The 15,429-nt window shown below is 38.1% G+C and overlaps 1 protein-coding gene across 3 annotated transcripts in view; it reads right to left on the reverse strand.

Moving 5' to 3' along the window:
- ABCC9 (ATP-binding cassette, sub-family C (CFTR/MRP), member 9) overlaps positions 1 to 14,440 on the reverse strand; it is a 63,800-nt gene extending 49,360 nt beyond the window's left edge. For all 3 annotated transcript variants that reach the window (XM_010179354.1, XM_010179351.1, XM_010179353.1), the window contains exons 1-8: positions 14,296 to 14,440; positions 11,278 to 11,419; positions 10,788 to 10,909; positions 9,547 to 9,713; positions 8,936 to 9,178; positions 4,460 to 4,654; positions 1,722 to 1,886; positions 38 to 193 (exon numbers count right to left, since the gene is read on the reverse strand). In XM_010179354.1, the coding sequence (XP_010177656.1) occupies positions 38 to 193; positions 1,722 to 1,886; positions 4,460 to 4,654; positions 8,936 to 9,178; positions 9,547 to 9,713; positions 10,788 to 10,909; positions 11,278 to 11,419; positions 14,296 to 14,440 (1,335 nt within the window). The remainder of the gene's footprint in view (positions 1 to 37; positions 194 to 1,721; positions 1,887 to 4,459; positions 4,655 to 8,935; positions 9,179 to 9,546; positions 9,714 to 10,787; positions 10,910 to 11,277; positions 11,420 to 14,295) is intronic.
- Between the last annotated feature and the right edge of the window lie 989 nt (positions 14,441 to 15,429).

The raw sequence follows: 15,429 nt of genomic DNA on the forward strand, positions 1-15,429 counted from the left end.
GGATCTCTGAAATCAGGCCCTTACTTTGATGCTTTACCTGCACAGGCATTGCCCACAGATTGGGGCACAGGAACAAGAACCACATTAACTGATTTGTTTCTATGGCGACCAAGTTATTGATCTGTCCCAGCGTCATCTCTCCCATGGACAAGTTGGACGTGGAAAGCCTCAGGATCTTATTATATATCATTGCCTATGGGAAGTGAATAAAACAGAAGATATAAAAATAATATCATTAAAAACATCAGTAGCAGCAGGACATTTCAAATGGCAGTATCAGTCTTTACCTAAGATCATCCTTCTCCCAGTCTCACACTTGAGGCAGAGAGGGAGATGGAGACAGAGAAGGAGACGGAGAGAGAGAGAGAGAAAGCACAAAAGATAACTGACTTAAAAAAACTCCATTTCCTCTTAAAATATTTGTTGCTTAATGCAGACCTAAAATAGAACAAAATGTCCAGAAAATATCAAAATTTAGGAGATGGGGCAAAAATCTTCTTAAATAAACATTTGGTGAGCCTGCTTTCCTGTCTGTCAAGGAGACCCTTGTTTCTGATGAGATAGTTGAACTCATGCTATGAATTTTTTATCAGAGTAGGTTTCTCTCCTTACCTGGCCATTTATTTCCATAAGATTTGTAGGAGCTTAACAGTGTTCAGAAATAATTTAGGGCTTATATCTACCAGAATTTTAGAGACAAATATCGTGAGCCCAGTTTGCAGTTATGACCAAATACCAGACACTGCAGCTTCAAGGAAGTTTTTAAAATAATTTGTGCTCTTTGTCCATGAACAAGGTGGTTCCTGTAGAATTAATCAGAAATGCCCACAGACCATAGTGAATTACATCAGCTGCACATGGTCCCAAGAGTTCCCATTTTGGCAAGTGGGAGTCACAAAAGCACAAAGAAATAATCAGGTACTCTTTCTTCACCAAGTCTGTACCATCTATCTACCTTGGGAGAAGGCAGAAAATGTTTGAAACAGATACATCAATCACAGTGTGCACAAAACCCACAAACTTCCATACTGAGACGGTATTTCTATGGTCAGTTACACCTGGCAAAACATCAGTTCCAGCTACTGCTGTCTGGGGAGTTTGGTCTGTGGAGATCCCTACTACAACCCACTCACATTCTGAGCTGCAGCTGCTGGCTCCAGTTCACAAACATGACTTTCACAGAGCGTTAATGGATGCCAGTCTTAGAGACACAGTTTTGGAGATGTATCACTCCTGCCCCACCCCACAGGGCTCTGTGCAAAACAGCATAAATATTTGGAATAACCACTCATGACACATGGGCAATGTTCCCATGAAACACAGCTTGTCCAAAGATACTCTGCAGATGACTCTGTTCACAGTCAGCAGAAGTAACCTCATAAGCAAATGACCAAAGCAGATGTAGATCCAAAATGACACCACTTATCCTCATATACCTAATGTCATCTGCAAAGATATGTTCTTATATGCAGAGTGAGTGTTAAACTTCTACATGTTAGCATGATGGTTTTGGTTTTTAGAAAAAGGAATTGCTGTCATCAGTTTGACTGTGTCAGTGATATTAGTTTTTCCAGTTTCTGTACAGTTTCAAGTACAGTGCATATATTCTCTCAAACCATTGCTAACAAAGTCTTCAGATAAAGAACAAGACAAATGAAAGTATGAAGCTGGAGCTATTGTTAGTGAATTTCTTGGAAGATCATGGGAACAGCTTTGCTTACCAATAAAGCACCTCGTAGATTGATGCCAGTTTCTGTAGTCACATAGTAGGATGCCTGCAGGAATGTTCTCTGCAAGATAAGGGCCAGGAAGAGAAGAACTGCCAAAACATAAACATTTCTGAGAAATTCCTCTGAGGAAAGATATGAATTTGATGGATCCTTCACCTGAAAAGAAAGGAAAAAAATGATGAAAGTGTCATAGGAATGATTGTATATTACTGCAAACAAGGAAATTCAGTCCTTGCATTAGAATAAAAAATACTGATGGTATTATGGGAAAGTTACAAAAACCAGGTTTCTCACTGTCCTATCACTTGGATACAAATTAATCACTCTGCTCATGTTCCAAAAAGACTTAGAATCTTAATTTCTAGCAGCTCTAAAATTAGTTATTTTTAGCAAGAAAGGGACAATGAGATCACCATGTTTGCCTTAGTTTCAGTTTCTTCATTGAATTCTGATGATTTGAAGGATAGAAATGATATTCAGTAGAAAATAAAGCTCATTCCACTTGCACCACAAAGATGCTGCAAGAAAATATTTTTTATTATATGGGATTAGTTACTTATGTTGCATTTGTATGTTATGGAAAAAGTCCTTTCCAGAAATAGTGTATGACAACTATGGATTCTGAATAAAATAGAAATATATATGCCAGTATTCCCCACAAATGAAGTTTAAATGCCACAATAGGGGAAAAAAAATCTTTATTAAATCACTTTGTTTTCATTTACTACTTCTGATGTTCACTATGCTGCTCTGTTTCAGGCAGAAAAGGAAACAAATGTACCAAAATACTGCAAGGAAGGCTATCCATTTGGTATTTCTGATTCAGCTGGAAGCAGGATGTACTGAAATTCTTACAAAATAAAATTAAAAAAAAAGAAGAAGAAGAAAAAAACCTGTTCAACTGAAATAACCAGCCTGATTCTGAGATTAAAGGTTTGGAAGATACTGGAAAGTTGAAGATTCCTTCATCACTCTGTATCACTGTCATCCTCCATGAGACTGCAGGCAGGAGAGGGGTGCTCCGAGCCAGCCAGGCTCACCTCACTGCAGTGACCCCAGCCTCTCCGCAACACATACTCATACCTCTACCACAGGCAACAGACATCCAAAAGGTGTCTATAAGCAGTATCTGCAAAAGGTCCAGTGTCTGTAAGACACCTAAATCTCACTGAGATAATAGGACTAAGTCGCTCAACCAGCTCAAGACTCTCTGAAACAAGCATTGCTTAAGAGCACAATTGGGCAGAAAAACATATCTGAAAACTCTTCTCTTAATGTTCTGCTGCATCTAACCTGCTTCTTCCAAAAGAAAGTTTATCAACACTCATAAACTAAAAGCAAATGTATTCTGAAATGTATCCAAGAGAAATAGTGACTGTCACCAAGCCAGGCTCTTGGAGCAGTTTCAAGTTCTCCAGTGATTTTAATCTTCCCTTCAGCCAGTGTGGATTAAAACTTAAAGAGCCCCATGACTAAACCCACTATATTGAAGAGTACAAGAGATAAAGGAAGGAGACAAGGTACTGATTCCTAAATTTGAGATCCAGAAATTATCATTTTCAAGCTAAAATACTTTGTTTGTTCAACATGCCCATTTATGAGGCAAAAAATGCACTCTGCCTTTTAACTCTGTGGCTCAAAGCCAACACATAGTGGTTCAAGGATGATAAAGTGCTTTATTTGATAAGCTGCACAATTAAACTCTCCTTCTTCAGTGCAATGGCTGAATGAGAGTCTAAGGCCAAATTCAGACCACCAGTCGAGAAAATTAATGCTGGGAGAGAGCAGCCAAAGAGAAGATATTTGGATAATCATGATAGTTAAATGCTTTATCTGGAGGGGAAAATGTTACTCCATTACATATCTATGTGCTCATCCAAATACAAAACTCTCACTGCATAAAGCATATGGAGATGATTCTGTAGCAGAAGACAGACATAGGAAAATTTCTTCATCATGTCTTTTGTGCTGTCAGCTTGTAAAATAATTTTAGCTGTATCTTTTCACTAGTTACTAATAAATTATTTTCCTTATGATAGAAAATGTTCTGTATCAGAGGCTTGCTCAGTGCTTAGAGGTGGTCTCTGGAAGTTCGATCTCAGTGAAACTTGAAATGAGCTGTGAACTAGCATCTTTTGTGCATCTCTAGTATCAAGAATGCCATAGAATGAATGCCATCAAGAATAAAGCCTTTCAACTTCTCACATGCGCCAATGCATGTCATCACAGCAACAAGCAGCACAATAACAGGGAGTGACTACTCTAGGCTTCACAGATTTCAGAGAGCTCAAACCCGTCAATGACTTACAAATAGACAGATGAACAGAAATTAAACAAAATTCCCAGACTCATCCTTGCTGGATGAATTACTGAGGCACCACAAGCAGGTGTCCTTCCTGAAATAAGGAGGCACAGGTGAAGAGGAGCAGAAAAGCTGTTCCTTCTCCCCAAAACTGCAGGGATGAATCCACCAAGAGCCATACAGCTGGGCAACTGGGGGAAGCCTGCACTACCTGTGCTGCATTCATACCAAAGACTTCCACTGCTCAGGTTTATAACTTTACCATCTCTCACAAAAAAATACTCAATTTGCTTGAAAGAAACAATGAAATAATACAGTGGTGATCCCAGTAATATAAAAGCATGCATGCATCCAGATGTATTCAATACCTGACATTAATCAAGAACTAATACCAAACCAAGTTTTTCAATCCATGTTGTCAGGTTACCTCTTCTGTTGTATTTCCACTATTGGTTGTATTCTGGAAGCCTTGGACAATGCCAGAAATGCATAATGGCCCAGCAAAACCCAGCAAGTCAGCCAGGTATCGGAATGTGCTGCTGAGAAGAATGGGTCGTCCAAAAGCACTATACATGGCTAACCATATGGAGGGACTCCGATTGGGCTGGTCTGCTACCTTTTTCTGGAAAACAGAGAAACAGACATCAATGCATCAAGAAGGGGGCTCCGTGGTTGTATACAGCAAATTTCTTTTTGTTCCTGTCTGGATGCTGAGTGTTTTGGAGTAGATGAGGTAGCTAACATGCTGTAGATATTAACAGATTTCAGATATTCTTCACAGCAAATTCAACTTCTACCTCCTCTTGATAACTGTGGTTCCTCACCTCTAAAACCTAACACTTCTCTGAACACAAGAATGCAAACTCAGAGTAATCATACTGGCACATAGCCCTTGCTCCTTGTCACATGCTAGCTCAGGAAAAGGTCTGACCTTGCTCATATAGGTTATCTTGACTTTCACAGTAGCTGTGAAACCACTTGATCCAGTAAAGATTTTTGATGTGGGAAAGACAATGAAGGAAAAATCATGGACAGACACCTACAAGAATAGTTTCATTTAATTTATCTGTATTTTTTCTATCACCTCTTGGATGCCTTCCAGGAAGAAATACTTCAGCCGATCACTAATTACTGGACTAAAAAATGTGAAAGTAACAGGCTATGTTGAGAGGTAAGATTAAATCAACTAAGGGTCCTTTCTAGCCTTAATTTCTGTGAATCTATGCAGTATCACAACTCTTGCCCTAAAACACCAACCCTTGGCTATCTCTGTATCTCATCAGCAGAACTTTCATATTTCTGAGGTCTTTTCAATCTAAAGAAGAAAGAACTTTACTTAACAGATCCATGATCTGCAGAGTGCTTTCTTCTGCTTCAGGCAGCAGCTTTTGACACTTTAAAAGAGCATCTGTCATTTTTCAAGTAGCACAGAAGCCTGCAAGTTGTAATGCAAGCCAAGCCCTCTTGAGTGTTCACAGAGACATTTTAAGTATAGCCCAGTAAAAACAACCCCTGCCCCAGCAAATTAACCAAAGAAAAGCTAGTATGCCTGTACCCTGCCTGGCTGCCTCATGTCTTTTTTCCTTTTCTCTGTTTTTCCCTTTATGACTCTTCAACTGTGAGATAGAATATGTGCATGGTGCCAAAAACGTACAAGTGTACAGTAGGGCCAGATAGCTGCTTACTGGCTTCTATGGTTTGAAGCATCTAGACCACTTGTATCGAAAAAAAACCACAAGCCAAGCAACAAGAGAAATACAATCAAATTTTGAGGCGACTGGGGAGTATATGACAAGGACTACACACGTACAGTACATTGGTCCCAAAATTTGGTTGTAAGAGTTTCATTGCATATCACTAAGGACTTTATCTTATTAATCTTATGAAAAAAATCTTTATCTCCAGCCAAAATATCCATTAATGTAGTAAGAACTGTGAACGTGTATTAAAGAGAACATATGAATTGAAGGTCATGGGTCTAATCTTACGTGTATGGTGTGCAACCATACAACCTATGCAACCTTCCTATCCACAGTTAGAATTTCCCCAGGATTCTTAGAAAAGTATGATAAAAATACAGCAAGATGAGGTATTTCTGTTTCTATAGGAAACTTTCCAAATAAGCAAGAAAATATATCATGTTCATATTTTAGAATATTTACTGATGGCGAGAAATAATGGGATAAGGAAAGCCAATTGCAATGTGTTTTTTGGCAATAGTTTGTTTAGAAAAAAATAAATAAAACATCATATTTAAATAAGCTTAATTATCAGAAGAGCTTGTTTTACCTGTAATTTTACAGTATGTTCTAATTTGATGTATAACTTACTGTAGGATTTGGAATGCCTTTTGCAGTAGTGACTAGCAGACTAATAGCCAATTAGAATGTCAATCACTAGTTAATTAGTCTTGCATTGTGTTGTTTTATATTATTTAATATTATAATAAAATTACTGTTAACTGGCTTTAAAATTCTATAAAATATGGAAGAAAGTATTATTACAATTAAATTATGTGATGTTTTGAAAAAATTATTTATAATGAAAGAATTTTGAATAGTGAATGTGTTCATAACACTAAGAATTGCTTGATGAAAATTTTAAAACGTAAAAAAAAACCTAGAACAGGATAGCAAATTCAAATTTGTCACTGTGAAGTGTTAACGTTCTCACGTCAGTGGTCAAACCTTCATGTGACAGGAGCCAGAAGAACTCTGTCTAAATAGTTGACTATGAATTCCAGGAGTTGTCCACTGACATTAAAAAAAACAGCTTTTAACAGAATATAGCAGCTGTAAAAAATTAATCTTAGGCCCTCTAGTTTACAATTCTGTATGTTTGGGGTGCAGGTTTGGAAAATAGTGATTTTGAGAAAACAGTCATAAAAATTTAACCTGATGCATTTCCTTCATGCTATTGTTTGGTAGAAAACCTCAGCTGTTTTCAATTCTCACAGCATGCAGAAGGGGTAGAAAGACAACATCACATGAGCTATCTCAAAAGCATTTTATCATACAGAATATTCATGGTCATGTTCAGTGTCTTTCATCAAGGTGTGATAGGTTTGGAAAGGGACAGAAGCCTTCTTTCTGCCCGGCCATAGAGCACAGCTGAGATCACCTATCTCCAGGCACAGGCAGGGGCAAACCCACTTAATCCAGAGGATGCTGGAGGGCTCCCATCGCCAGCTGTGGAAGATTAGTGCAAAATACAACCTTGCAGCAGAGACAGTGAGACATCCTCTTCCAGATTGCAGACCACACTTCAACCTGAGGAATTTTCCTAATTCTGTGGCTGTTTTCAGACCCATCCACACACAAACTAACACATTTCTGTATGGAAGTGAACTGCAGCAAGCTCCACTGACGTGCTCTTTGGATTGGTTTTAGCCCTTTGGTTTACTTTGACATTATCTATGAAGTATTAGTTTACTTTAGGGTTACAGCCTGGTTTTGAATATTAGCACATACATGGGCTGTGGTAATCTCAAGACTTTAAACAATTACAGAAACCAAAAAATCTGATGTAAACCAGCTTTATAAATGTAAGCTAGTCTTCATATGTGCATAATAGACATATGAGAAGCTCCACACTGAATGTTTGCATTCATGCACATGAGAAATAATAGCACAGTCAACTTGCCTTTTGGCATCTGAACTGCATATCTGTGCAGGCACACACAGTATCTGCAGATGTAAATGAGCTACAGATAAATGTTTGCACCCACTCATCATGTCTGTCATTAAGAATGGCACAGAGACTCAGATCCTTGGGACATGTGGTCTCTTTAAGTAGAATTTAGGTACCAAATCCTCCTTTAAGGAGCTGGCCTAAGGGTTGCACTTCTCCTTTGCTCTGAAAAGCTCATTTCCAAGGATTCTGTAGTTTTCTGCTTAAAGAAGAATGGTCTTGGTCTCTAGTCTCTGTAAACATCAACTACAAAAGGAAAGAGAAGCAACCTAAATCTATTAAAACAAAAACATTTATAGCTATTATGGTTTCATTTCAGAGTGCACAGAAAGGAGCCTGCAGCTCCATCAGTTGCTGGGAGCAGACAGTTGCTCCTCGTGGCTTCCCCTCACACTGCAGTTCTAAACCGTACACTGCATGGAAACACATTTATCTGGTGTGTGCAGGAACAGGACTTATATACTTTTGTCCTACATGCCACATTTTCCAAAGTGGCCTCTGAATGCTGTATTCTCTCTGTTTATGCTTGAGAATTGATATTTATGTACAAATCACCGAGGCAGGCTTTCAAATCCTTCCTTCTTTCTGGAAAACAGTATCTTTCTCTTTTTTGGCAGAAATCACTAGCTTTAAGTCCAAATGAAACACCATAGTTTTGCCTAAAAACATCCAGAAGTTTCTCTGGAAACACTTGTTGTACCCAGTGAGTTTGGTTTTGTACTTGGTCTGGCTGGGATAGAGTTAATTTTCTTCATAGCAGCCCATACAGTGATGTGTTTTGAATTGGTGACTACAACACTGTTGATAAGACACCAATGTTCTGCCTATTCTCGAAGTGTGTTTTTGGCTACTTCTCTTTCTGGAGAAAAAAGTGAAGATGAGTGTTTCCAGCTGATACTAGAGGACAGAATGCCTTCTAATTTAAGAAGTTATCATGAGTATTTAAGAACTGAACAGCTTTCACTTTTAAAATTAAATCTAGCAAATGATCAGTCTGTTATGGTTTGAGTTTCCAGTTGCTCTCAATCTGACAACTCCCCTGCTGTAAATTCACTTAAAACCAAACAGTAAACATTGAACTTCCTAAGCCAAGTTTCACCTTGGAATAAACAGTTCTAAGTTAAAAATTCCTAAAACTAGGCTTTCAAAGAAGCACAAAAATTCCAAAGTGACACTAGAGTTTCTAAGGCGAAACAGCAACATCTTTGGTTACCTTTTGTTCCTCATACGCTTCTTTGAGACAAATGTAATTTGTTAGTGCTCTCATTGCAATTGGAAGCTTTCCAATTGCCTTCAGGTCCACAGGTTTCTTGTGAGCAGATATAATAAGAGTATTCATCCACCAGTAAGTTGCCTTTGAGAGCAAATTCACAAATGGCTGAAGAAACCTCACCCCCAAGTCTTGTAGATCCTCTGGTGGCTTTACTTTCTGAGGGTTCATGAAAAATACATACCTCTAGAGAAGAGAAAATAGACAGCATGTGCTCAAGAAGTATCTTATTAATAGCAATTTTTAGTAAAAAATATTTATAATACAGCTACAGTGTCAAATTTGCATTTAAAGGTGATAATACATTGAGTTTAAATGTAAATTTGCATGTAAATAGGAGCATTTCTGTTTTGATAGCATTACTGGCAAGAAATTGAGCAATATGGGATGCAGACACGGCTCTGTAGCCTAGCAGTACCACCTGTCTCTATCTGAAGAACAACAAAAAAGAAATTTTGGGATATAATTATGCTTTACATTATCATGGGTAAGAACGTATTCTAACTTACACATTCACTACATAGTTTATCTGCATTAACATAGCATATACACACCCTAACTCGTATGACATTGATCTCCACTGCCATCAGCAGCCCATAGAGAATGACCATAATTCCAGTGATGCAGAAACGCAGCTGAGAAAAAGGCACACCATCCTGGCAGTATCTGACAAGCTTGATCGTTTTGGTGACAAAGGCCATTATCCAGTAAAGAAAAAGAGCTGTAAAACAGGTGAACATGCATAATTTAAAGCAAAAAAAAGCTGTACCAGTGCTGCAGAAGTTTTAGTTCTCACAAACAGAAATATTCCATGGCTGAATTCAATGCAAGCATGGTGAGCCTCTGTGTCACCAGACTGGAGGCTGGCACAGTGTGAAATCAGTCCAAGTCAGGAACTCAGGTTTGAGAGATTTACTTTGCACTTTCTTTTCCCAGGTCACTATTTGCTTTCCTGGGCCATCACCTTTCAAAGAGATCCACAATGATGGGTCTTCACACAATTACAGAAGTCCATTGAAGGTAATCTGAAGGGGAACTTTGTCTTGAAATGAAGTAAAAATCACTTAAATTGACAAATATCATATTGCCTCTTTGAAAACACGAAATGCATTGCAGTTAGGCTCATTTTTAAAAAGAGTTAATGCAATTTATTTATATCCTGCATCCTGATTTGTATCTGTCAATGGCTAGTTCAGGTTGCTGAGATATAGGTAATTTGGACCATATACTTCTATGAAACATTATCCTGTGATGTCTGGTCAAATTCTTCTGACCATGTCCTGGCTGAGACAGATAACATGAATACCAGGTAGCAGTTTCTCAAAGGTAAACCTTCTTCCCTCCCCTTTGGAAAAAGTGAGAGGTGACATTCGTCATTAGAATAGGCAATCTCAGAATCAACTGCAATGGATGCTGAGAAACAACAGCCATCTGAATAGAGTGGTTTGTGATCATTTTACTACTAATATTGGTCTTTTAAAACAGCCCTTTTGAACTAAGACAAGTTTTTGGCCTCAGAATAATGAGCAGTGTTAAAAAATACCTAAAAGCTCATGCTAGTAATACAACAGGTATACTATACTTTCCCTTTTGTGATAATTTTTAAAAATAGTTTTCAATGTGTACCTTGTGAAAATGTAGTAACTCCTACAATAACAGCAGTTCAAAGAGCAGAGAATTATTCATCTCTCTTTCAATACTGTCATGCATTTCACCATCCTCTGCAATCTAAGAAAGCTGACTTTGGTTAAACTACCGATTTGTAAGAGTACATAAATATCAGACTTAGACTTACCCAACAGTAACTTGGGAAAGTTAGATGTTTCAATATTATGGTAATAGACTATGGATACAGTCGCAGCCACAAATCCCATTATAGCTGGTAGAAAGAGATGCAAATGGCGAGATTTCATTTGTCTGAAAATAAATAAGGTATAAATTAGTGAATATGGTGCCTTTTTTCACTATTGTTGTATTCCTAGGTGTTTTGCTAATCTGTTTAAGAGTACAAATATGACTACCCTAGAGACAAAACTATTTTTTCTATGTGAGTGCTTTAACTTCTGTCAGTATTTACTTGTCGTTATAGTTTGAGAAGAGAATAACAATGTGCTAAGAACAACTGTTTCACCTTCATCCTGCTAAAACCCAGATGGTTCATGAAGTGATGCCCCATCTTTTTTGGGGAAAATCTTCTTACACCTTACTAGATAGCCTGTCACACATTATTGGTATACATTAATGAATGCAGTTAGTTCGGCTCTCCACCAAGCACCATCACTTACGTGTCAGAAACTATGCCCTCCGCTATTTCACAGACATGTACGAACAGGAGAGTGAATGTCAGGATCCATCGCAGGTTGTGTCCAGGGAAGTGCAGCCAAGTATTGTGGTGAATCTGGACTTTGGAGCTTTGACTTCCCCAGCCTGGGAAATAACAGTAATGAAAGAGGAAGGTTATCATACAGTCAGCCAGTGAATTATCTGGTTATCAATTCCCTATTCTAATCCATAGCTCACACTTAATAAGTATATAATCAACACAAAAACCCCTATAAGACTATGGGAGCCATTGTTACTAATAGCATGACCCAGGAGTGTTTGAGTTGCCGTGTAGCCCCTCCATAATTTAGATCTGACCCTCTAGACAACATGATGACAATCTTCCCACAATTGCAATGAAAAAGAAAAGGTGCCTGGCAAAGAACAAAGATAAGAAAACCAAAAGAAACATCTCAGAGTCGCACTCTTACAACAGGGACTAAAAGATATTAAGTAATGGCATCATCGTGTCTTTCCCAGTCACAGGCAAGAGTGGGCAAATTTTCCAGTTGATATAAAAATTATATCCTCCAATGAGGCCTCAAAGAGATATATTTACTTCAAATAAATATAATTCATTATCTTTGTCTCAGGCCTGGTTGGGAGTGCAGTCTCAGGGGTTGCTGAGCAATGATTTCCCAGTCTCTGCTCCTCAGGCACAGCCCAGTCTCCTTGCCCTGTGCATTCCTGGCACATTAAAACTCCCAGCAGAGCACCAAGACTCAGCTGCTTTAATCAACAAATTAAAAATGTTGAATCTCATTTTCATGTCACCATCTCAGATGGCACCTGTCCTTTTCAGGCTGTAGCCAGCAACCTGGGACACCAAGTGGGACACCAAGGACCTGATGGATGTGGCACTGCTGGGGGAAGCTGAGGGCTGATCAGAGGTTAGCCTCTCTGCACACTAGTTTGTCCTCTGTCCCTTCTCACTCTAGTACAGGGCTGTCCTGAGTTAGTCAGCCCAAATGGCTGTACATGTCTCTCTTACTGTAAGCAACTTCTGGAATTCACTAACAGACTTCCAGAAGCCCATAGAGAATCCCAAGAACAGTACATTTTGGGGAAGTAAAGAAACAGAAAAAAAGAAAATAAAACCAAAACCAAATATGTTGAATTAGGGCAGTACACACTGCATCTGTTTGTTTCAGTAAGTGTAGAATTGAGTTTAAAATCCAGGGTAGGCATTCAATACAGAAGGATGCAAGATCTCATTGTGCCTAGAGGCTCATCAGGTGACTCAGAAACACATAATCCAGAGCCTAGGTTCATTGATTCTTGGAAACTACCACGATTTCACAACTTCATCCTCGTTTAATATGCAAAGTAGTGCAGGAACAATATATTCTCCCTTCTTCATGTCCGTCAAGCGTTTTCTCTAGTTTCCCGAGATTTTCCTAACGTAATGTGGCTTTCTTTGACCTTGCTCCTATCTTTCTCTCTCCCAATAAATGCTTTTCATTTTTATCTCTTCTTTGCCCATGCATCTGCCCAAACATCAATTTCTGGTTTTGGAGTCAGTCAATACTGTGGACTCCAGTTGTTTTTAAATGCTCTATGCAACAGCTGTGTGTCCTGATAACCAAGGTACAAAATAGAAAACAAAGAAATGAATACACGTATACATACCATACAATTTAAGTTATTATGCTTTTTTCCTAACATTGTCAAAAAATAGAAGAAATTTTCAGTGGCTGAGATACTATTTCAAATTTAATTGTCTGATACCTCTAAATACATTAAAGCAGCCTGCTACAACCTGAAGCATAACACAGAATGTTGTAAAAGATTATCTCTGCCCTTAGACCTTGCATTGAGTTTCCATCAAAGCCCTGTAATTGAAGTATGGCTTTCATCTCATCTCAAAGAAAGAGGCAGCACTGACATAAAGATCACTGCTGGAGAAGCATTCTATAACCCTTGAGGTTTTCCCCTGAGGGTTAGAAGTTGTTTCTTATTCCCTTGCTTAATTATTGCATTGGTTTTCAGTCACTGAATCTTGTTATACCTTTGATTGCTAGGTACTGAGTGTCGTATCCCACAGGTTCCTGTAACCTAGTATTCAATCTCTTCAGAGTCTTTTTGCATAATGGAAGTCCCTAAATCTCTAGTTTGAATGTAGTCCCAGATTCATGATGTGTTACCATGAAGGTAACATGAAAGAACTGACATGCCATTTCTCATGCAATTGTCAGGGGAATACTTATTTTTATTAATATTTACTGCCTTTTGACCATTACTCACATCTCTTTATCTCCTACAGTCAGTCAGAATGCCACTGTTTGACAGCTCTGAAAAAGGATTAACTTATATATATTCCATCACTGCTAATAACTAGGATAAAGAGACAACTATAGAGAAAAACTATGATTAGAGTACTAGTTTAGATAGGGCTTTTTACAAGAATATGTAAGTTAGAGCCACTCCACTCTCCTAAATTCTTCAAGAGAGATTTATCATTTCTTATTTTCATTCCTGTGGAAAAAGATTCTCTTTTGCTCTGCTTCTGTTTACAAATGTTGGCAAAAGAAGTAATTATTTTGTTTCGAAAATTTCCTACACTTCTCCTAGCCTTAGAACCAAGTTGTGCATTTTGGATATTCTCTGACATTCACATAACATGAAAGGAATTCAGACCCACCATCCTAAGTCTTCTATATCTAATAACAGCAAGGGTTGCAACTTGCCAATTCCAATTCAAAAGAAAACTTATCCAGAGAGAAGTTTGGATCTGATTTTTCTGGTTCTCATCTATCTTTTCATGCTGCTAAGTTCAGATTTATATCTCAAATTCCCAACATTTCAAGTGGGTTGGCTTCACGTCCTCTGGGTCAAGACAATTTATGTCTTCCTTTTAAAAATTAATAAATATAAAGCATCCAATGGCTTGTACCACAGGCCTCCAAGCATATATAAACAGGACTGAGTATAAATATATGATCAGTGTTTGTAGGATTGAACAGCTCAATTGAATAACTCACCAATGAACAAGATTGGGAAGGTGATAAATAGCAAGAAGACATGGGGAACCAAGTTGAGGGCATCCACAAAGCATACATTTCGTAGGACACCAGCACTGATGTTATAGGCCGACGCATTGTCGTTGCCACAAAATGAGAGACTCATAACTTCCAGAAGGTCTGACTACAACAAAAGAGAGAGAATAGTTGACTACCAAGACTGCTAGCATTCCCTTTAGTTAATTACAAAATAAATAACATAAAGAGATACAGAAGGAGTACACTGAACAACCTACAGAGAATAATTCGGTTGTGTCTTTAGGGCTCTGTCAAGTATAAGCACATTAGAATGAAGGCTGTGTTTATATCAGAAGCACTATTTATTATAAGTACTAATTATTAAATACACTATGTTACATCTTCTAGTATTCATTATATGCACAAATGTTATGCAGCAAATGCTCTATGACAATACAGAGAGAGAAGAAAGTTTTGAGAAGAAAATATTTCCATTTCTCATGAGAGCCCATGAGCTGCCTCCTGTGTATAACTGCTTCTTTGACGAGCCAACATTCTCTGTGCAACATCCCTGTTCATACAATTTGTTGCATTACATTTTCAGTGCAAGGTCTGAACCTTTGGTATTCATGATTCGGCAGTTTTGCATACACTGGTATTTCATATTTCTTCATTGTCCAATAGAAGAGTGGTCACATACATTAGTCATTACAGATAATTGCTAAGCTCTTAACCAAAGTAGGTTGCATTGAATATTGCATAGGGAGTAAATCAGTATTTATGCTTGATCCTGCAAATCCTTATGCACATGCTTAGCCTCGTATAAGCAGTTCTCTGATTTCCATGAATTCTTATGAGATTATCTTTGTACACCAATATAAGCTCATGCGTTCGTGCTTGAGTGTGTGCCATAGTATGACCCAGAGTTATGGCCAGCTTCTGGCTTTTATCAACTTGTACATTGTTTATTTAATCATTCTTCTTTATAAGAAGATGAAACAAGATTGCAACAAAAATGTTCTCTTGCTGGTTTCTTTACCCGAGACATATACATAGCAACATAGTGCTGTACAATAGGTTGTATAAACTCATTTTCTTGCTTTTTTTCCCCCAAATTTTACATACTGAAGTGGAAAG

This window comes from Mesitornis unicolor, unplaced genomic scaffold (genome assembly GCF_000695765.1).
Source record: "Mesitornis unicolor isolate BGI_N332 unplaced genomic scaffold, ASM69576v1 scaffold44932, whole genome shotgun sequence".
In the NCBI taxonomy this organism is placed as follows: Eukaryota; Metazoa; Chordata; class Aves; order Mesitornithiformes; family Mesitornithidae; genus Mesitornis; species Mesitornis unicolor.